The sequence below is a fragment of the Erpetoichthys calabaricus genome, chromosome 7 (assembly GCF_900747795.2).
Source record: "Erpetoichthys calabaricus chromosome 7, fErpCal1.3, whole genome shotgun sequence".
Taxonomy (NCBI): Eukaryota; Metazoa; Chordata; class Cladistia; order Polypteriformes; family Polypteridae; genus Erpetoichthys; species Erpetoichthys calabaricus.
This window is the reverse complement of record NC_041400.2, coordinates 48,699,200-48,723,985: the sequence shown is the minus strand read 5'-3', so window position 1 is coordinate 48,723,985 and position 24,786 is coordinate 48,699,200. Positions and strand designations below refer to the sequence as shown.

The 24,786-nt window shown below is 38.9% G+C and overlaps 1 protein-coding gene across 1 annotated transcript in view; it reads right to left on the bottom strand.

Moving 5' to 3' along the window:
* The window catches only part of skic3 (SKI3 subunit of superkiller complex), a 228,287-nt gene that overhangs the window by 155,723 nt on the left and 47,778 nt on the right, over nucleotides 1–24,786 (bottom strand). The window contains exons 8-9 of the mRNA XM_028804761.2: nucleotides 16,966–17,074; nucleotides 5,238–5,378 (exon numbers count right to left, since the gene is read on the bottom strand). Coding sequence (XP_028660594.2) covers nucleotides 5,238–5,378; nucleotides 16,966–17,074 — 250 coding nt within the window. The remainder of the gene's footprint in view (nucleotides 1–5,237; nucleotides 5,379–16,965; nucleotides 17,075–24,786) is intronic.

Here is a 24,786-nt window from a genome sequence, read left to right as displayed (position 1 = left end):
TGACATTCAGGAGTAGACAGTTGTCCTGGCACCATTTTGACAGACTCTGTACTTCACCCAGGTAAGCTGGAATGAAATCAGGCCTGCCACAGCTGTGTCATCAGCAGTGCCAGCTGGTGAAAAAACTTTGGGTGGGGAGTGCAGTTTTCGGGGGAACAAACTAAAGCAGTACTTATCTATTATAGAGTGCCTTTCACGTCAATCTATTATAGAGTGCCTTTCATATCAATCTATCTCGTCATTCCACATGCTCTCGTGTCAATAAACATCTTGGCCTGTCCAGTACGAGACCCATAGGGCAAATCCAGGCTAAAATGTATTATACCCTTTCCATCATGCTGCCCAATCTGACGCCAGCTATCCCACTTCTACTGTGCTCCAGAACTTCAGTTCGTGACATCCACAGTCCCCTTATTCTTCACATAACTTTCCCTATAGCAACTGCCACCCAAATTTTATACTACATCGGTCTCTAAATTGCCTCATCCTCCAACTGGCCCAGTACCCCATTCTGCCAAAATCCACACCATAATGTCAGCATCCCACCTCCTTAGTCTTTCAATAATGCAGACTTCTGTCTGCCGATAGGATAAGTCCTTACAAAATTTCATTCTGCCTCTACTAATAGAGTGCCCAGTCCTTGGCCGTTTCCACTACATTTCATAAATCCACATCATGCAATCACTAGTCCTCTGATTTTTTTCAAGTCTTGCATCCCAGTTTATCAATTACCTGCCCCCCCCTAACCTGTCTTGTACAATACCCACAGGTCAAGACCAACCTAAATCTTAGGTTAGGCAATCAGGATACCTATATTTCCTTGAACATAAATGTTGCCCTCCTTTCCTTCAGGCCTGAAAATTTCCCAATTACTTTCTGCTTAAATTGAGTCATTTTACTAAGCCTGCCAAAACAATTTTGCCTCATGCTATTGCCTAGATCAGTGTTTCCCAGCCTTTTTTCTTTGATGGCACATTTTTTTGTAACAAAAACATCCCAAGGCACACCATTATCTTACTAACACGATTTGAGGCGCAGAACAAAGAGCCTGCGAAAAAAGCAAGACCTCCCTCCACTGACCAGGCACTCTGTCTCTCCATAACTGACGTGAAGAGGACTCTATTCAGACTCAATCCATGCAAGGCTGCAGGACCTGACAACAGACCTGATCGTGTGCTCAAAGGATGTGCCAGTCAACTGGCTGGTGTCCTCACAGACATCTTCAACACATCTCTGAGCCAGTCATCAGTCCCAGCATGCTTCAAGTCGACCACCATCATACCAGTGCTGAAGAAGTCATCAGTGACATGCTTGAATGACTACCGACCAGTTGAACTCACGCCAATCACCATGAAGTGCTTCGAAAGGTTAGTCATGTCACACATAAAGACTAATCTCCCTGCCTCCCTTGACCTTCTTCAGTTTGCATACCGCTCAAACAGGTCAATTGAGGATGCCATATGCTCTGCCCTTCACCTCTCCCTGACACCTCTGGATAAAAAAGACACATATGTCAGGATGCTATTCATAGACTTTAGCTCTGCCTTAAACACAATCATCCCTCAAAAGCTGGTTGTAAACCTGAGCAGGTTGGGCCTGAACACCACCCTCTGCAATTGGATCCTGGATTTCTTGACAGCGAAGTCCCAGTCAGTTCAGATGGGCTGCAATACTTCCAGCATCATCACACTGATCACTTGAGCGCCGTAGGGCTGCGTACTTAGTCCACTGCTCTTCCCCCTGCTGACTCACGACTGCACAGCCACGCACAACACCAACCACATCATCAAGTTTGCGGATGATACAACAGTTCTGGGACTGATAAGCAGGGATGATGAAACAGCATACAGAGAAGAGGAGGAACAGCTGTCTGCATGGTGTGAAGACAACAATATATCTCTCAATCTCGACAAGACAAAACAGATAATCTTGGACTTCAGAAAATCACATCCTGCCCACATTCCACTCAGCATCAATGGTTTAGATGTGGAGACTGTTAGGAGTACTAAGTGTGCACATAACTGAGGAACCTATGTGGATATATAACACCTCATCACTAATCAAGAAAGCCCAGCAGAGACTACACTTCCTGAGGTGGCTGAAGCGAGCAAGTCTTCCCCCTTCCATCCTCACCATGTTCTACAGAGACACCATTGAGAGTGTTCTGACCAGCTGCGTCACTGCCTGGTATGGCAACTGCAACATATCCGACTGCAAGCGCCTGTAAAGGATAGTGAGGAGAGCAGAGTACATTATTGGGGTGCCTCTCCCTTCACTACAGGACATATTTTACAAACGCAGTGTGGAAATGCATATGAAGTGCTCTAAGTACTGTATTGTAAGTGTTGTACAGCTCATATTTGGAGTGTGACACATTTTGAAACTACTGCATTAAACAAGCTCTTTTGAATATCTTGTAAAAGGTTTGTTATTGTACAGAAATAAATTTCACTAACAGAGTATGGTGTTGCAGTTAAATTAGACATCATGTGTTTTGGACATTTTTTTTATCTTACCCTTGTCATTGATCCACCATACTGAAGACTAAAACTGAAGCTAAATCAAAACTAGACTAAGTCTTTTTAGAAAAAAAGAAAAAAAAAAAAAACAAAAACTTAAAACTGTTAATGCACTTGTCACACTAACTGAACCTGAAATCCATAATCCGAAAATATGTGTAAGCTAATAACATGAAAATGTGTATGCCAGAAAATACATAAAATTATAAAACCGGAGCAGGCACACATTTCTATGCATTTTACCTTTAAAAATCTCAATCATCTTGTAAATGTGTCCCTTATGAAGATTAAACACATGACTGATGAACTAGGGGTTGAAATACTGATCCATGATGATGAGACGGGATAAAGAACATGATGGCATGAGTCGGAGTGAAGGGTCGGGGTGTGAGCAGCAGGTTTGAACCAATGCCAGACCCCAAGTCTGTATATGTGTGCAGAAATACCGGTCTCGTTCAGTGAGGGACAAGAGAGGAGGAGGCGCGAGGAATGTGGTATTGTGGCTGGGTGAACATTGTGAGTGAAAGTGGAGCGAGAAGCAATCTCGGTTTTAGTTTGCCATGTAAAAGGCTTTTACACCAAGATCAATTGCAGGCAAACAGCTCGGTGGAGACATTTCCCAAGGCCAGAACAATGGGGAAGACTGTACATGATTCAGTTCGCTATTTACTCAGAACAATTTTTGTTCTTCACCATCCTTGCCGCCCTCACTTTGAACCTTCTACCTTAATTCTTTTAGGGAGTAGACAGAAGTTGACATCCAGGGGTCGATGGCGATAACCACCTGTGAATGGCGACAACATTAACCATTACACTAAAGGTAGGCCCCTCTTTCTTGGAGAAAAGTTAGACACTTTGACTTGATGTCTAATCCCTGCATGTATATGAGTAGTGAAACATAAAAAAAGGCAAAATGGCATCGACATCTGGTCGGTGGACAATGTTTTGAATATTATCACTGAGTTGGTTTCTGACTTTTCGGCCCCCAATTTTCTTGTGAGTGATCAGGAGATCGAGCAGGAGAGTAAGGAACCAGCATCAGCTGATTGGACCCAAGCTGACACGACGGGTTACTGGCTGCTGGTCTACTTCAGGCTGTTCTTTCCTGAGGTTGCTTTTCAGCTACTGTCAGACCAAAGAAACAGGTATGCCGAGCAATTTTTGGAATTGCAGGCTTTGCTTGCACAGCATTCTTGTTTTTCAAAGTGGAATCGCAGACTACATTTGCACGGCATTCTCGTTTTTCAAAGTGGAAGCCCACAACAAAAGACAAGATAAAGGGTTTTGTGGCATTACAAAAGAGATAACTTTAGCAAGCACTGGTTCAAATGGGCCACTTTCCTGCAACATATGAAGACAAGAGGTACAAACATACACAACACATACTATAAGCAGTGCAATGTGGCAATGCATGCAATTGGCTGCTTTGAGCGTTATCACATTTTGCAGGACTTTGCTGTGTAACATGTATGTAATATGTATGTGAAATCACATAGTATTGAGGCTCATAAACATTCAACACATTTGCCATAAATAATTTTTTGTTGATTGTTTTGTAAAACCATTGTTTTGTGTGCTTTTTAAAAAAGTGACATATTAGAAAAATATTAGCCCTGGGAGAAAAGAAACAAATAAATAAATACATCAGCCCTAAAAGCCCTTTTTTAAAATGCATTCTCTGACTTATGTCTTCCTTTCTTCACCTGTGAAGAAGCCAGTACAATAATAATGTCTTGGTGATATAAATTATTATACGCCTGAGTCATCATTTAGCTCCTCTGGCTGCTTATCCATATTTGATCAAGGGTATCTCCACAATACTTCATTATGTATATGCAAATATTTCAAAATCCAAAATTAGAAATAATTCTGGGCCTAGGCATTTCAGATTAGGAATACTCAACTTGTAATAATAAGTAAATGAATAATAATATTAAAAGTTTAAAGCTATACTAACCATGCATGACTCATTGTTTCTACATTCAATAGCACAGCTATACACAATGCAATTAAAAGGAAAAAACAATTTATCTCATTACAAAAAGTGACTCAGTCTGCTATTACATAAATGTACACATGTCAGTTCTACTATTACTACTGCTACTGTATCTCTGCCAAAAATAATTTTTAAACCAGTAGATAATGAAAATAACATAGCAGTGATCAGCTGATTTTCAGAGTCATAATTGTGTTGTTGACCTGCATATAGTAACCAATTAGTTCTTTAAGGTTTTGTTACATCAAAAAAAAAAAAAAAGAACTTTTATCGTAGAATCGTATTATAAATATACCACTACAATACCAGAAAATAGCCTGATAAAAAAGAAAATGCATGTTGAATAATGACAAATGCATAGACATCAGTACTCTACAACTGCCATCAAAATAAAAAGATAAAAATGATATCACATTATCAAAATGCAAGTTTTAACAAAAATACTAGTTATGACTATTGTATTAGGCACACTCAGTGTTACAAAATTATTTAAAATCGTCCTTTGAAAACTAGATTTGATAGGATTGGCATAGGATTTTCTGCTGTATCAAGTCTACTATGTATATGTAGATAAATGACCGCTGAATGTGTTAAAGCAGACAAAAAGAAAAATGTTTAAAACCTTTCCAGGAAACTGCTTTTAATATTTTTATTAATCTATAATCAAACAACTGATCCCATATGGTCAAGCCAATATTTATTTATTCAAATACTCAACTTACCAACTATCAAACTGTCAGAAGCTTGTTGGTAATTATTTTCTTTGAAGGCCTTGATACCAATACCAATATGTCCTGGTCCACTACTTGAGTCCATTTCTAATAATCTTGAGTAGCAATTTACAGCATCTTCATCATAGTTACCTGTAAAAAAAGTAGTAGGTTGTACTTGCAAATTTAGAAAAAAAGGTTCTTCTAGCATGTGTATCACTATAATTACCATACTTCTCCAAAATTACACCTTACATGATATCTACCTTCCTAGTGGAACAATATTAGGCACTCTAGAAGAAATTATTGATATCTGGCCAGTCCTTCCCCCACCATCTGACCCAGTAATACTCAGCCAGCTAATTGATGGCCAAGTCAATGCTGCACACCCAGAGTACAGTAGAGTTAAACAGGAAAGCAACAAATACAAGGTTACTGCTAGAGAGAAATGGAACCCACCAGTAGATTTGTCCCACTTAAAAGAGGAAGAACAAGAGGTAGTCAAGCACATGTTATATGAAGAATCAGATGTATTTTCACATGAAGATGGTGAAATTGGTTGCATTCCAGATTTGAAGCTAAAAGTCCACTTGAAGGATGATACTCCTGTGCAGAAAAGGTGCAATGCTATTCCAAAGCCCTTATACAAAGAGGTGAAAGAATACATCCAGAACCTCTTGGATCATGGTTGGATAAAGAAGTCCACTTCGGCTTACTCTTCTCCAGTTGTCTGTGTCAGGAAAAAGGACTTAAGTTTACGTCTTTGTGTTGACTTTAGAGAGCTAAACCGTAAAACCATCCCTGACAGACACCCCTTGCCACGCATTCAAGACCTACTGGATAACCTTGGGGGCTACTCATGGTTTTCAATCCTGGATCAAGGAAGTGCATATCATCAAGGTTTCATGGATGAGGACTCAAGATCTGTCACTGCTTTCAGTACCCCATGGGGGCTATATGAGTGGGTACGCATTTCTTTTGGCTTGAGCAATGCTCCTGCAGCATTTCAAAGATGCATGGAAGGGGTACTGGAACAATTGAGAGATGAATGTTGCACTCCATATTTGGACGATGTACTTTGCTTTTCCAAAACATTTCATGACCATGTGGAAGACTTGAGACGGGTACTGTGTCGAATGAGAGAGCACGGAATAAAATTACGACCAGAGAAATGTGAGTTATTCAGACAACAAATCCGGTATGTAGGTCGTCTAGTGTCAGAAGAGGGGGTGCAGATTGACCCTAAGGATTTGGAAGCAGTCCGACAGTTAGTGGAAAAGGAACCCACAACAGTTGGAGAAGTCAGATCATTGCTGGGCTTCCTTAGTTATTACCACTCCTTCATACAGGACTTTTCCAGGTTGGCAAAACCTTTGTTTGAACTTTTAAATGGTACTATTGGAAATGCTGGAAAATCTACCTTGTTGACTACAGCAAGAGGGAGGATAAAATCCAATGTACAGCTACCTTCAAGGACACCAGTTCAATGGACTAATGAACATCGTACAGTCATTTCTAAATTTGTGGATATACAGTAATCCCTCCTCCATCGCGGGGGTTGCGTTCCAGAGCCACCCGTGAAATAGGAAAATCCGCGAAGTAGAAACCATATGTTTATATGGTTATTTTTAGAATGTCATGCTTGGGTCACAGATTTGCGCAGAAACACAGGAGGCTGTAGAGAGACAGGAACGTTATTCAAACACTGCAAACAAACATTTGTCTCTTTTTCAAAAGTTTAAACTGTGCTCCATGACAAGACAGAGATGACAGTTCTGTCTCACAATTAAAAGAATGCAAACATATCTTCCTTTTCAAAGGAGTGCAAAGCAAGCAGTCAAAAAAAAAATCAATAGGTCTTTTTGGCTTTTAAGTATGCGAAGCACCGCCGGTACAAAGCTGTTGAAGGCGGCAGCTCACACCCCCTCTGTCAGGAGCAGGAAGAGACAGAGAGAGAGCCACAGAAAAACAAAGTCAAAAATCAATACGTGCCCTTTGAGCTTTTAAGTATGCGAAGCACTGTGCAGCATGTCCTTCAGGAAGCAGCTGCACACAGCCCCCCTGCTCACACCCCCCTACGTCAGCGCAAGAGAGAGAGAGAGAAAGTAAGTTGGGTAGTTTCTCAGCCATCTGCCAATAGCGTCCCTTGTATGAAATCAACTGGGCAAACCAACTGAGGAAGCATGTGCCAGAAATTAAAAGACCCATTGTCCGCAGAAACCCGCAAAGCAGCGAAAAATCCGCGATATATATTTAAATATGCTTACATATAAAATCCGCGATGGAGTGAAGCCGCGAAAGGCGAAGCGCGATATAGCGAGGGATCACTGTACACACCAATCCACCCATACTGGCTTTTCCAAATTTTGAATTGCCCTTTGTTTTGCACACTGATGCATCCAACGAAGGGCTAGGAGCAGTACTTTACCAACAGCAGGATGGTAAACTACGTGTGATTGGCTATGGATCAAGAACACTCACCCCAGCTGAAAGAAATTACTATCTCCACTCTGGCAAGTTAGAATTTTTGGCCCTGAAGTGGGCAATCTGTGAAAAATTTAGAGACTATCTATATTATGCACATACCTTCACTGTATATACTGACAATAACCCTCTGACATATGTTCTGAGTACAGCAAAATTGAATGCAGTGGGTCATCGCTGGGTTGGAGAATTAGCAGACTTTAACTTTGACATCAAATACCGCCCTGGGAAAGCAAATACAGATGATGATACACTGTCCCGCTTCCCTGTGGACTTACAGGCCACTATCACTGAGTATAAGGAAACAATATCTCCAGAAGTCGTCTCAGCTGTCTGGCAGGGGGACAAAGCAGTCTGACTATTCAAAGCAGGTGACTCTTTAGCAAGACAGGTAAATATTTGTGTCCTGTAGATAGCCATCAGCAATAACCTGTAGCAGAATTTTCTAGAAATTCTGCCTTTTCTTTAAAACACTGGTTTATAGCCCATTACACATGCCTTGTACAGTACATGCGCATTGATCACCGCCAGGTCAAGCTTGTTATAGTACAAGCAACCGGCCACCTACATGCTCCTTCTCGAACTGAATAAGCTCACACCTTCTGGTGCACAATGTCAACGCAGCACTGAGCAAAAAAGAAAGAGACAAATATATGTGACATTTTGAAAAAATCATTTTATGACTTGAATAGTACCAATCAGAAAACATCATCGCACTAATGCAACATTATTTGAAAATGAACCTCGTCAGATCAGGTGTGAATTTCTACTGGCGCTGTTGGATAGAGTCAGATCAGAAGGGGTGTGGGATTTTGGGGCGAGGGAGAGCGTCAACGTGACTGAGTGACGAGAGAATAAAACTGAAAAAAAGCTAACTTTTACAAATACCATACATTTACAGCTGCTCTAACGCTGTTTGTTTTCAAATAATATTGCATTAGTGTGATCATGTTTTCTGATTGGTACTATTCAGGTCATAAAATGATTTCTTCAAAATGTCACATATATTGTCTCCTTCTTTCAGATGTGTAATAGAAACCATAGCATAGAGAGAAGTGTGTACATTGCAACAGGTACACATGTCGTAAATGTAGAAAGGGCGGTCCTTGCGTGTGTGAGAACTGTTAACATCTGAATTTGATGATTGCTTATAGCGCTGAACTGACCTCTCTGTACTATTCTTTCCTCTGCATGTCCTGGAGTACATAAGAAACACCACCATACAGCAACATGTGGGGTCTGGAAAGATCGGGGAAAAAAAAACACACGGTCACTGATTACAAATGTTATGTGAATGAATATGAATAATATGAATAATGTTACATCCGTGCGGTAGTATGTATCGTGATTGTGACTGAGAGAATAAAAGTGAAAAAAAAATGCTAACTTTTACAAGTACTATAAATGTACACTGGCTGTTACACACACAAACCAAATGTATGTATTTAACTGTATAATATTAACAATAAGAGCAGCTCACTACTGAAAACGGTAAATACAGGAGGCAGTCAGGATAGAACCGGGGGACTCTTAATTACAAGTCAGCAATTCTTACCGCTACGCCACGGAAGTTGTTGTATCAGCCTTGAATCTTTTGTGAAAGTGTTTATTTGATCTTTAGACTTCAGGCTTCACACATTATATAGTTTATGCCTACATTTTGTCATTTATTACTAAAATGTGAAAAACATTTCTGTTTTAACAATGTGTTTACACAGATTATTGTAGAAATGGAACACACATGAAATGCATGTGTTCCAAATAACAATCTATTATTTCCACTCTAAAACTTCAGCACTTTACTCCCAGATAATCAAGGCTGGAACAGGGAGAACTTTGTGCACATTCTGCGGCGGTGGGGGGATGGAATAATAGGCTACTTGCTGCTTGTCTTGATCGGCACATTTACAGGACAAAAGACGGAGAGGTGCAAAGGAATTTAACGTGGGCCAGATGTACGAGTTTTTTCGTAGGCTTTGGTAATTCTAGTGTTAAATACAGAGGAGTCAGAGTTGGGGAGTCAGAGTCAGAAGTACTGGAAACTAAGGTGTCTGAGTCAGAGAATTTATCTACCGACTCCACAGCCCTGTAATTCACCATCAATAATATTAAATTGTAAACTGAAGGGGAATAGATCATCCCATAGTGAAGTTGGGGATGATAAAAGATAGTGGACAAATTATGCAATAATACTGGTAAAGAACAATTATTAATAATTATAGCAATAGATCTCGAATAGCATCTGATTTGTGTTACAACTATTATAACTCGTTTAAAGAGATCAGACACCAAAGGGTGGGCACATATATCAACATACTGTAGTTGGAAATGTTATACAGTGGTGTGAAAAACTATTTGCCCCCTTCCTGATTTCTTATTCTTTTGCATGTTTGTCACACAAAATGTTTCTGATCATCAAACACATTTAACCATTAGTCAAATATAACACAAGTAAACACAAAATGCAGTTTGTAAATGGTGGTTTTTATTATTTAGGGAGAAAAAAAAATCCAAACCTACATGGCCCTGTGTGAAAAAGTAATTGCCCCCTGAACCTAATAACTGGTTGGGCCACCCTTAGCAGCAATAACTGCAATCAAGCGTTTGCGATAACTTGCAATGAGTCTTTTACAGCGCTCTGGAGGAATTTTGGCCCACTCATCTTTGCAAAATTGTTGTAATTCAGCTTTATTTGAGGGTTTTCTAGCATGAACCGCCTTTTTAAGGTCATGCCATAGCATCTCAATTGGATTCAGGTCAGGACTTTGACTAGGCCACTCCAAAGTCTTCATTTTGTTTTTCTTCAGCCATTCAGAGGTGGATTTGCTGGTGTGTTTTGGGTCATTGTCCTGTTGCAGCACCCAAGATCGCTTCAGCTTGAGTTGACGAACAGATGGCCGGACATTCTCCTTCAGGATTTTTTGGTAGACAGTAGAATTCATGGTTCCATCTATCACAGCAAGCCTTCCAGGTCCTGAAGCAGCAAAACAACCCCAAGACCATCACACTACCACCACCATATTTTACTGTTGGTATGATGTTCTTTTTCTGAAATGCTGTGTTCCTTTTACGCCAGATGTAACGGGACATTTGCCTTCCAAAAAGTTCAACTTTTGTCTCATCAGTCCACAAGGTATTTTCCCAAAAGTCTTGGCAATCATTGAGATGTTTCTTAGCAAAATTGAGACGAGCCCTAATGTTCTTTTTGCTTAACAGTGGTTTGCGTCTTGGAAATCTGCCATGCAGGCCGTTTTTGCCCAGTCTCTTTCTTATGGTGGAGTCGTGAACACTGACCTTAATTGAGGCAAGTGAGGCCTGCAGTTCTTTAGACGTTGTCCTGGGGTCTTTTGTGACCTCTCGGATGAGTCATCTCTGCGCTCTTGGGGTAATTTTGGTCGGCCGGCCACTCCTGGGAAGGTTCACCACTGTTCCATGTTTTTGCCATTTGTGGATAATGGCTCTCACTGTGGTTCGCTGGAGTCCCAAAGCTTTAGAAATGGCTTTATAACCTTTACCAGACTGATAGATCTCAATTACTGCTGTTCTCATTTGTTCCTGAATTTCTTTGGATCTTGGCATGATGTCTAGCTTTTGAGGTGCTTTTGGTCTACTTCTCTGTGTCAGGCAGCTCCTATTTAAGTGATTTCTTGATTGAAACAGGTGTGGCAGTAATCAGGCCTGGGGGTGGCTACGGAAATTGAACTCAGGTGTGATACACCACAGTTAGGTTATTTTTTAACAAGGGGGCAATTACTTTTTCACACAGGGCCATGTAGGTTTGGATTTTTTTTCTCCCTAAATAATAAAAACCATCATTTAAAAACTGCATTTTGTGTTTACTTGTGTTATATTTGACTAATGGTTAAATGTGTTTGATGATCAGAAACATTTTGTGTGACAAACATGCAAAAGAATAAGAAATCAGGAAGGGGGCAAATAGTTTTTCACACCACTGTAAGTGCCAGAGGATAGTAAAGTCCACCAAGGTGCTCTATAGATTCATAATGTAATATGAGGCTATGGTACCCACTGCACAGGCCCAGTGATATTCAGTTGCAACACTGACTATGTAAGTAATGAAAGACACAACAAGAGAAAGAATATATTCACCTCTGCAGAAGAAATTAAGTACAACCCCAATTCCAATGAAGTTGGGACGTTGTGTAAAACATAAATAAAAACAGAATACAATTATTTGTAAATCCTTTTCAACCTATATTCAATTGAATACACTACAAAGACAAGATATCGAATGTTCAAACTGATAAACTTTATTGTTGTTTTGCAAATCTTCACTCATTTTGAATTTGATGCCTGAAACACGTTCCAAAAAAGCTGGGACAGGGGCATGTTTACCACTGTGTTGTTATATCACCTTTCCTTTTAACAACACCCAATAAGCGTTTGGGAACTGAGGACACTAATTGTTGAAGCTGTGTAGGTGGAACTTCAGTTGCTCAACAGTCCGGGGTCTCCGTTGTCGTATTTTGTGCTTCATAATGCGCCACACATTTTCAATGGGAGACAGGTCTGGACTGCAGGCAGGCCAGTCTAGTAACCGCACTCTTTTACTACGAAGCCACGCTGTTGTAACACATGCAGAATGTGGCTTCGCATTGTCCTGCTGAAATAAGCAGGGACGTCCCTGAAAAAGACGTCGCTTGGATGGCAGCATATGTTGCTCCAAAACCTGTATGTACCTTTCAGCATTAATGGTGCCTTCACAGATGTGCAAGTTACCCATGCCATGGGCACTAACACACCCCCATACCATCACAGATGCTGGCTTTTGAACTTTGCGCTGATAACAATCCGGATGGTCCTTTTCCTCTTTGGCCTGGAGAACACGACGTCCATGATTTCCAAAAACAATTTGAAATGTGGACTCGTCAGACCACAGCACACTTTTCCACTTTGTGTCAGTCCATCTCAGATGAGCTTGGGCCCACAGAAAACAGCAGCGTTTCTGGGTGTTGTTGATATATGGCTTTCGCTTTGCATGGTAGAGTTTTAACTTGCACTTGTAGATGTAGCGACGAACTGTGTTAACTGACAATGGTTTTCTGAAGTATTCCTGAGCCCACGTGGTAATATCCTTTACAGAATGATGTTGGTTTTTAATGCAGTGCTGCCTGAGGGATCGAAGGTCACGGGCATCCAGTGTTCGTATTCGGCCTTGCCGCTTACGTACAGAGATTTCTCCAGATTCTCTGAATCTTTTGATGATATTATGGACAGTAGATGATGAAATCCCTAGATTCCTTGCAATTGTACGTTGAGAAACGTTGTTCTTAAACTGCTGGACTATTTGCCCACGTAGTTGTTCACAAAGTTGTGATCCTCGCTCCATCCTTGCTTGTGAACGACTGAGCCTTTTGGGGATGATCCTTTTATACCCAATCATGACAAACACCTATTTCCAATTAACCTGTTCACCTGTGGAATGTTCAAAACAGGTGTTTTTTGAATATTACTCAACTTACCCAGTCTTTTGCTGCCCCTGTCCCAGCTTTTTTGGAATGTGTTGCAGGCATCAAATTCAAAATGAGTGAAGATTTGCAAAACAACAATAAAGCTTATCACTTTGAACATTCGATATCTTGTCTTCGTAGTGTATTCAATTAAATATTGGTTGAAAAGGATTTGCAAATCATTGTATTCTGTTTTTATTTACATTTTACACAACTTCCCAATTTCATTGGAATTGGGGTTGTAAATCTCCACCTACACCACTGGTGGGATTTAGTGATCACTATTTAGTAACACTATGTTAAATGTAATTGTCCATCCAATTGTATTGTTACCTATCATTGTTATCAATTTTACCGTCATCCAATCCTGAAAATCCTTCCAACGCATCAGCAAAACAAAAATGGCAGACTCTACACACCCGAACTGGGTTGTTGCCATTGGCTTCCTTCGTCTGTTATGCAGCGTAAGCCGTCACTAAAGAAAGCTAAGTTATTTCTCCAATGTGATTTCTTTCCACCGTATAACTAAAGGAGGGGTATCGCCTTTTAATATCATATCTATATAGATTCAGGTTATGTAACACACCGCAATTACAAAAGAACTCATTCCAACAAGGAAGCTAACGCCACCTGCTGGATACAGTCAACTGATGTGAAACATCTTATGTAATCTGCATTTATTTGACTATACATATGTTTTTTCTTGTTTCAAGGACAGAACTGAAAATTTGCAAGGCAGTTTACCCTCCACTTCATCGAAAGCGAAAGTGCCAGTGCCTGCCAGTACTGGTCACCAGAAAAAAAGATTTACTATCCATGAAAGGCTGTCTAATGAATTTCACAAACATAAACTAAAGTATAATAAGGAGGAGTAAAAAATGAAAATTTAAGCAGAGAGATGGAACTCACAAATTTCACGTCAATACATGAATTTGTAAAATAAATATTGTTTTATTAACTCATGTTAGATGTTATGACTGTGTCTGTAACATACCAGAAAAAATACTTTTATTTTTAATAATATTTTATTTTCTCATTACATGTGAAAATGTAATGATGAAAATAATGTCAATGCAAGTCCTTCTCTGGGTTCTGTTGTAAATGGAGATACATCTGGTTTGCTGTCCTCTTTTATTGAAGGATCTGGGCATCCATGTGGTTTCAGAAATTTGTAAAGAACAGCTGTTGCAATCATAACAATGCAGTATTATCTTGGCTTGAACTGAACTGTTTTCCAAAGGCACTGAAAATTACTCTTTCAAAACACCAAACTCGTGCATTACTAGGACTCTAGTTTGCATGTGAGCCTGGTTGAAGCGTCATTGCTCAATTGTTGTTGGGTACAAGTATGGGATGAACAAAAAAATTTTCTTAGCATACCTGCAGTCACCAAACAATATTCCTCTTACAAACTGACCATACAGAGATGAGTTAGGAAAAATCCGTGAATCATGAGTGGCACCTTTCCAACATGCAACAAAGCTTGAAAACTATAACATAAGGGTGCAAACACCTTGAACATCTATATAAAAGGGATGTTTTACGGGAATATTTGTTCCGTCTATGCAGCCTATGACTCGTGGGAAGCTCCCACATTCGTAGAATTATACCTTAGAGTTAGCATGGGTTATAGCATCAGATAGTTTATATATTGTTCTCTTAGTTCACAAATTGCCCTGCACACTCTGTGAATGACTTTAAATACATTAAACACATAAATCCCCAGTTTCTCAGTAAAAGGTGCCATGTGCCAGAAATCTACAAGTTATGAGCACCTGGAGACAAACTGGTAGAGACCATCCTCTTTGGGTCACACGTGAAAGCCAGGGTTCTAAACATGAAATAATCTCCATGGCATGTACTTTATGTATTCAAAAACAATCTTGAAAACTAATTTCATCAAAATGTTATAATGAGTCTCTATTGTCAGACAGAACTTGTCTAGCTGGTGATACTCTTTGATCTCCAATGGCATAATCCAAGTAATCCATGTTAAAAAAAACAATGTTAATCTGAAGATAAATCTAACTCTTTGTAGGCTTAATTTAAGATGTCCTTTACTCCTGGAGTAGCCCTATTCTTCTTTCAGGAAATCAACTCAGTTAATTCAAGACTAGGCTAAGTATAGGTCTGTTTCTAACCATGACTGTAGAGAAAAGCCAAGCAAAATGACACCTTTTATTGGCTAACTAAAAAGATTACAATATGCAAGCTTTCGAGGCAACTCAGGCCCCTTCTTCAGGCAAGATGAAGTCTGAAGAAGGGGCCTGAGTTGCCTCGAAAGCTTGCATATTGTAATCTTTTTAGTTAGCCAATAAAAGGTGTCATTTTGCTTGGCTTTTCTCTACATTCATAATGGCTAACACGGTACAACACCCTAGTACTAACCATGACTGAAGGAAGCAGATTAAAGTAAGTCTGGTTTAAAAGGCCTTTTTAGTCAAGGGCTAAGCTTAATTGCTGTCTGGGAAACCACCCCATAATGTACTACTATAAAAACTAACAAATTTCTTACTTGCTTAACTATATATGTGTAATATCACATTTTTAGCCATACCAATTTAATTATACAAAATAATAACTACAACTTGTCACTGTATAATTCTCCTTGTCTGAGTAAATGAAGCACCTTAATACATGAATTAGATGAACATTGTTTCAGGTGTCCTCTGGGAATTTTAGCAACATTTATGCATGGGTGTTTTTCAACAGTAACTGTGCTGTTCAAATTTAGACAAACTGATTTGAAAAGATATCCTCAAAGTGGTCATATTAACCAGTAACATTTTTTTAAATATATATAAGCTTTGACCTGAATCAGTTACCATAACTAGGATGAGGTTCCTAACTACAGAAGGGAACAAATACAGTATTTTTTTTTTTTTTTTTTTACTTTTCACAAAAGTAAGGAAATTAGGAGTAATCCAAACCCTGTATAATTTAGGTCTAATAGCCAACAGGTTCTTTGCTTACAGGGTCCAAGTGACCTGATTTATTATAAGAACAGCTCGTCTTTTTTCCCCACTAACTCTCAAAATTATATTTCAATTCATCACTGCAAGAAACAACCATTTCTACTCACTCCTACATTAGCACAGACAGTTTCCTGGCTGAAATCAAAAGAAGAAGAAACTGAAAAGGTGGAGGCATCTACTCTGAGCTACATTATGCTTAGTAGTCTACCACGACATGTATGACACATCAATGGGTAAAAACAAGTGTAATTATCACATTAAACCCTCTGATTATTTTTCGAAAATGTAAACAACTATTCTCCTGAGGTCCTATCTCCAAACTATTTCAACCTCCTGAAGCACACAACTCTGGCAAGAATGTAGGGATTGATTTCCTTTTACCTAACACATGCCCATATGCAGTGTATCCTCTAGTGACAGTGTTTGGACAGGAGAGCTCATTTCCTTGACTTTTTTCCTATTTTGAGTGTGCTCCTTCTCCTAGCTAGAAAAGTAATTTTTGAGCTATGGTTATTCTCCTGTGGCATTTCACACCATTGCAGGGTGAACACACATACAGGGCTAACTTAGCATTGCCAATCCACCTAATCTGCATGTCTTTAAATTTTGGTAGGAAACGGAACACTTGGAGGAAACCCATGTGGACACATGGAGAACATGCAAACTTCACGCAGGTATTTCATTTTGAAATTTGTTATTGTTTTAACTTGAAAATAATTGGTACTTAAGATTAATTAAACTAGCAATGTAAAAAAGCAAAACAGTATTAACATTTTTCTGAAAAACTGAAAATGTGGACAATAGACCTACCTTTGTCTATAAAGTGCAGACTAAGAAATTCGAGAGGAAAAGTCAATGAAGGGTAAAGGCATACCATGGACTCACAAGCAGCTTTCAGCTTCACTTCTTCATGTGGCAACTAAATAAAACAAACAAACAAATAAATAAATAAGAGCATAACTTCAGGAAGTTCACTTCAAAGATATGTAAGTCATATATTTCAAACTTGCCATGAAAGCAAAAGTGTATTACTGTATATAAAGCAAGCTTCATTATAAATTACTGTCTTGTCTAAATAACAGCTGGGAATACTGATGTTTCCTTACAATGCAAACAGCATGAGTACAATGTCTCAACTCTGCATCGATAATGAAGAGTTATAGGATTCAGACCTAGGATCTGTGAAGACAGATGGTAATAACAGCAATTATAATTAAACAAAAATAAACATACAATATAGTAAGAATACCTTAAAGAAAAATCTGGAAAAATGCCAACTACAATGTCATTTGCAGTACTGTATTTGAATACAGTCAGTGAAATCAATCAGTTCGTTTACATACACATACATAACCAAATTATGGTGAATAACCGAGTTAACAAAGGAACTTGGCTTCTTAAAAACCCATGTTTACATAGGCAAGTAATTTTCTGGAGTTTTCCTTTGCCAAAATGCTCTGATGTCATTAAACTGTGGCAAAAAAAAAAAAACATTTTTAAAAATTGAAAAGTCATCTTCAGACACAATGAATCCAAAAGTAACATTGGAGCCTGAGATAATTTTCTGTTTTATAAATTTGTTTAGTCAAATTGATGTTTTATTTATAGGTATCTGTTACCAGAAATGTCATAGCACACTCTTTTTTGCTTGGCTGTGTGTTTGAGCTCTGCAAAGGAGCGACACATTGGCATGTATGCTTCTTGCTTTACACTCTGTGCTGCTGGAATAATAATAATAATGCAAATATTTTCACTTCAATGAAATATGTATTGCATTAGGGTACTCATTACTTTAAAAAGTAATTGGACTATGTAACACACATTACTTTTAATGTTATGCTACTGCTTGCGAGATTGTGTTGCTGAGTTTAGAGATGTACACTCAGCCTATCAACATAAATTTAGTGATGTCTGAAAAATCGAGACAGATTACTTCAGGCAGGTGAAGGAATCATATACTTGCCCGAACATTTGCTTTTGGAAATTTACTTTATGGATGTTCTATACATGAATGCAAAAATAATGGAGTGCAACAGACGTGGTGCAGACCACAAAATCATTTATGGCCAATCGGGTTATTGATGGAGAAATCTACCTCTGTTAACCAGGTTTCTCAGAGGCTAATTACCTGATTTCTCTGTCTGGAAATAAGGGTTTACATGGCATTTAAGAAAGAAGGTTTCTGTGAATAACTGGCTTAAACTCACTAAGTGTAGAACAAACTCACATCATGTACAGTCTCATTATAAAGTAATTTGTTGAGAACATCATTAACAACAATAAACAGCACTTTTACCAAAATTAAGAAAGGCATGAAGTTCTTTTTCTTTGCAAACTGTATAGAACATGTCTCACTACATTTCATTACCTGTGGAATGTGATTAAGTAAGTACCTCTTCCTCTTCTTCTACAATCTACAGTCTACAATCACCAAGGTCGTGGAGCAACCTGATCTGCCAACATCTAGTCAAATACAAGTTCCTGTCACTTTCAAATTTGGTAGTGAGGACTGGTTCCACCAGACGGAAGAGCAGCATCATGACCAAAGAAGTTCCATGAGTAAAATGAATATATACACTTATACATACAGGTACAAAAACATAAAAACAAGGAATACGTTGTGACTGTCTGGGTTGACTCCACAGTCCTTGGCAGCTTGAACTTGTAACTGTTGTGATGGGCGGCCGGGTCCCATGCCCGGCCGGGACGGCCCTACTGCATATGTTCCAGGGGAACACCCATGGACAGCTCAATACCTCCCCCGGGATGCTTGGTGGCATTCTCCCTGGCCGACGGTGATCCCCCAAGCTTCCGCATGGCTCCATGGGAGATGGAGTCCTCCACAGCCTGGTTGAGAGCTGGGCTGGCCACTAAGGGGTGCTGCCTGGAATCAGCAGCCCGGCTGAACGAGTCTTCAGTCCCACCCGGAAGTGCAATTGGAACCAGGTGGACAAGCACCTGGAACACTTCCGGGTGGGCTATAAAAGGGGCCAGCCACCACCACTTGAGAGCCAGAGTCGGGAGGAGGAGGACTAAGCTTAAGGAGGAGTGGTGGTAAAAGACGAACAAACTGTGTTGTGGGCCTTTTGTGGTGTTTGGGACTATGCTGGGCTGTGGGACACGGGGAAGACGTGCCCCACAGCAGGAAGAGAAAAAATAAACATACTTTGTTCATTTTATACGTGCCTCCATGTCTATCTGTGTCGGGTCAGGCGCCTATATCGCACCTTTGTTACACTGTTGATAATGAAACTGAGGATGAGCTGGACAAAGAAGGACACGTACTGTCAGCAAGTGTTGGTGTAAAGTGTTTCAGTGTTTTATTTACAAACGGAAAAACAGTGCAGTGCTCTTCACTGAATGAATAAATTGTCCGTAAAATCAAAGTGAAAGTCTGCAAGTTAAAAAAAAAAAAAATCAAAAAATAACACAATGATAAAACTGGAATAAAATCATATAGTCATTGGGTCCTTTCTTCTTTCCACCTGAGTATGCGTGTCTTCTTCCATTGCTCCCCAATCCACCACAACAGTCTTGCACCTGGTGGAGACGTCTGCAGCTATGGTGCACACCTCTGACCCTCATCCTGACTACTTCTGTCAACGTCTGTGGAAATGCTTAGGGTCAGCTGTCCCTCCATTTTCAATTATGCTATTCTAGAATCTCTGGCATTCCAGAGAAGGACACCATCACCATTGGATACCCCCCTTCCTCTGGGCTACCGACTGCTCGGCCACACTAGTTCAGGCACCAGATATTGTGCTCTCACTCACAGTTCTCTGTTTTGTCTCCTCTCTTTTGATTTTACTGTGCAGGCTTCCTTTTAAAGTTCATGTGGACAAAGGCAATACAATCACCTGCTCCAACATGTGAATAAAGCACTTGACTGATCTGCTTGTATTTGCACGTGAATGCTCAATCACCTAAGCACTGTAATCAGCCTCTGAGAGGCATCCTGCACCCGCCTGAAGCCTGAACAATCCACATCTTCCACTGCCACAAACCTCTCTCATCACATAAAGTATATGCACTGCTTAAAGATGAGTCAGGGATTGATAGTATCTCATAACTGAACAATTAAATAACATAATAAACAAATATGATGTAAATGTAGCCTAAACATAGTATGCACCCTCCCACTGACTATGTTGTTATAGTACTTTATATGCTTAAAACACAAAAAACAAGTTCCTCAGACAGCACATTAATAAAATGTAACTAATATACAGCATTGTTTCCAGATTTTCTTAACATATATTGTATTTCATTGTAATGCAGCATGCACAACTAGAAAAACAGAACTGTAAAAGAATGATCCTGCACTTTAACCTTTTTTCCTTTACTAGCTGAAAAATGTTTCATGAAGAAACAATGTTATGGGGATTAGGGAAGTGCTATACAGACTTCTACCAGAGAGAATATCCTTCCAAAACAGCCTTTTATCATTAATGTTTCATTTGCAGACTGCAGTAGAAAGTAGAAGAGTAACCATAATTCTTAATTTACCAATTTTCATAAACAATATTTGAATAATGTGATAAAAAGAGTACATACTGCTGTCTTTCACAATGGTTTAACAGCTGACTTTTGTCATATTAAGATCAACAATACCATCTAGCCCAGCGGTTCTCAAACTGTGGGGCATGCCCCCGGGGGGCGGGGGTTGCTGGCTGAAGCTATACAAGGGGGGCGTCGAATACATGAACAAGACATCAAAATAAATTTTTTACATTTTTATTTCAGTTTTAAATTTGCAAGCATATAATCACAACGAATGCATTATAACTAAAATTAAAACAAGGCATAGATCTAATGACTAATATGTGCCTGTTTTAAAGTGCGAGACGTGTTGGTATCTGTCGTGAACATTCAGGTAACAGTAGATCAGGTGATAATGTGGCACGACTGCACCACATTGGCAGTGTAGCCAATATTGCCAAATTGAGTTAAATAATTTACTGCATATTGGGTTATTTTCATGATACAACTAACAGCGGTATAATATTTGTCGGACGAAAATACGTTTGTCTCGCGCAGATTGACTTCATCGGTGTCCTCGTTTACGAGATTTTTAAAAATTAAAACATATTTAATCGTTTCTTACTTAAAAAAATAATTAAATAAGAATAAATAATTTATTCTTTGTTTTTGGGATTAGAATTACTACCAAAAATCACACAAGGTATTTTATCAGTTATTAAAGCACTTAAAAAAAAATAAATTGCAAATATTTCATCGCAGTTAGCCGAACACATGCAAATCTTATGGAAGTAAAAATAATAGGATAATGCGACACCGCACGAGTATCATACCTTTGTTAGTTGTATTATGGGTTATTCTCATCTATCTTATATTATGCAGGGGGCGCAGAATTATTCCACGTAGAAAAGGGTGGGGGGCGCGAAATACGAAAGTTTGAGAACCGCTGATCTAGCCTTTGATGAAGTATCATCTGGACACAGATGAAGTTTAAGGAACTCATTTAAAAACAAGCAAATCATCTAGGTTACTATTTTCACAGTTTGACCCAAGATTCTTGTTATAATTATGTCTTCCAGGTAATTAACAGGTGTTTGATTCAAGATTTTAAACCAGCATTAAGTCAAATATTAATTCCAGAGTAAATGATAGGTTTCCAAAACAATGTGGAAGGATCTGACTTCTGAAATCTATACAGGGATTAGAATTGAAAAACTATTCACTGATAGTACAAAAAAAAAAAAAGGTAATGAAATCCAGGTCTCTGGAGTTGTAGTACTATTCATGCAAAGAAGAACGTTGAAACGCAAATTATAACATACATAAAAATAAACTAGTTAAAAATATAGAGGCAATAATTCTTATGGAGTATATAATTCACGTAAGTTAACAGTTCTCACATGTAGTCGTCCACTAGTGTAAAATATTTTCTACTGTCCGATTGGTTGAATTTTATATTATTACCAAAAATATTTATAGTTTATTTTCTTTGCAACACATTGCAAATAACATTTTTTTAAAAATCGAATTTCAATTACTTTTAAAAATGCATATTATAAAATATGTAATTTTTAAATCTTTCTGTCTGCTAGTTCCAAGTCCACAAAACAGCATTTTGAAAAGTTAATTCATTTAACGTCTTAGATTTCTGGAAGGTGAAATTTTAACTTTTGACAAATTGGTAATGACACCTAAAAAAATAATAAGGATCAATATTTTTAATCTACAGATCCTGTTAATGTTTAGTCTATCACACAAATAACATACACATCTTTGTTTATATTTCATAATGCAGTAATTATCTTAAAGCAAGTCATATTGCTCATTGAAAATACCTACGAAATACAAGCAGTAATGCTAGCAATTGTGCCAAAAGCATTCCTTTTTATAGAGGACATTTATGCTTATCAATATGAATATTTATATTTTATGAATTTTGCTTTATTGCCTCAGTTTGTGCCCTAGAAGCCTTCTCCCACGGATCTTGAGCCAGAGCCACCTCGCAGCCTTTTCTGCTGCCTCAGTGCTATTGTAGATGGCCCTCCTCCTCTCGCCTGTGATGCCTAGTACAGTATAAGCCCTGCAGAGAGATTGTTCATCCTACCTCCACGGGCAAGCACCTTTCCTTCCAGCCTTGCTTGCTGAAGTCACTAACTAAGCCCTCATACTTCTCTCTTTCGCTCAGAGGCCTCCTCCATTTAATCTCCCCATGGCACAGTGAGTTCCAGCATAACTACACTCTTTGTAATTTCTGACACCAGAACATCATCTAGTCTAAGGGTAGTCTTGGTGATATGCTCAGGAAACTTGAGCTAACTGCCCAAGTCTACTGTCAGCTGCCAGTCCTGTGGCGGTGTATAAAAGCTCCTAGCTAGACTTAGTTGTTCCTCTTGTTTTTTTCTCCAGTTCTATAGAAGCTGATGGTTTCTCCAGTTCTATAGAAGCTGATGGTTTGCTTAAAGGGCTTTATCCTCTGGCAGCTGGTAATCACACTACCAATGCTTTCCATTGTCTTAAGCACCTGGTCATCCCACCAGTGATATCAGCCTTCTCCCAGAGTCTTTAGGCAACAACTCAAGATATGCTCTAGGCTCCCCATTCTTCCACACAGGGAGCATGCCGGTATATCGACCAGTCCCCAGTAATGCAGACTGAATGAGCTAGGAAGGACATCATAAACTGACTGGACCAAAAATCCAATACGGTGTGGCTCTGACCATCAGAGGTCTGCCCACGAGAAGAGTAATAAATAAATATAAACCACTTAGCAGCACTTCTGGCTTTGGCTGTGCAATGAACACACAAACAAAATTTCCTTAAAAATACAACAGTATTCAATAAATTACTAAATTCACAATTTGGCTTATGTTTTCAGAATCACATTAAACCAACACTTCCAAGTTAAACATGTAAATTAAGTTATTTTTTTCAGTTTACTGACAAAGTATAAAGTATCTGACCACCACAGTACTTCACCACAGAAGTGTCTGTTTCACCGTTTTGTTTTATAATTCTGCAGCAACATTTGAAATTAATTCAGCACAACAACATCATTGTCATATTTTGGGGAAATGTCCAGACTATTTGTCTTTTGCAGCAAAACAAGTGGTTTTATTTGTGTGAAACTCAGTTGTCCTTTTGCTATGTAATATGGAAAGTTTATTTCAACTGAAAGGTCATATGTTTTTGCATTATCGTTCATTTTTATTCTAGTAACCTTTTTTCTGGAAAGGTGTCTGGAAATCCTTTAACCCCACAGATTCTTTGGCACATTTGTTTGTAGCCAACACACTGTAGCAGTCTGCTGCATGTCATTTGCTGCTGGGAGTGAGCTGTTAAGACTTTCACTTTTGAAACTGTGTGATCCTGCCACCAAATCTGTTTTACCAACTAAACTAGGCTTGCTGCAGTAGTACCTGTGCATTATTACATCTTCCTCCAGGATTGTATAAAAGCCAGTTGAAGTTCAATAGCCAACAAATCTGTAACTTTCATTTTACCCCCTATCTATTCACTAAGAATAAGTGAAATGCCTTTAAGTCATGGTTGATGTTCTTATGATTCAATGTTCCATTCTTACAGAGTTTTTGATTTCCTTTGCACATGAGATTGAGAAGAAAAAAAAAAAAAAGTTTGTGCTCGGTCAAGGACTTGCGTTTCTTCACAACCATTTTTTGTAAACACACACACTCTAAAGTTACATATGTTTGCAAGAATGTAATGCAGCAACAAAATTTAGCAAAGTGAAAAAAATAAAATACCCAAATATGGCAAGTGAAAATCCAAATGTTTATTAGCTAATGGCTAATGACACAATTTTAGTCACCAATCATGAAATTCGGTCATGTATGATAGTGTTTAATTCATATTGTACAGAGATGGACTATGACTGGAATTATTGCTCACTTCAAACCAAAAGTCATCATTATGCCTAGCATAGTAAACATTGCGTTCATGTAGCTGTGCCACATAATTCTGCTTACTGGGATGACAGCAAGTCTTCTTTCTCCACATAGCCTGTAACAGTGCTTTTCCTATTCAAATGTTTGTGCATCACTGTTGTGCTCTCATGTCACCCAAGGTCACACCTACACATTTTACACATTGCAACCTTATTTTCTGTGTTCAGAGTAAAGTGCTCCCAAACTCTGG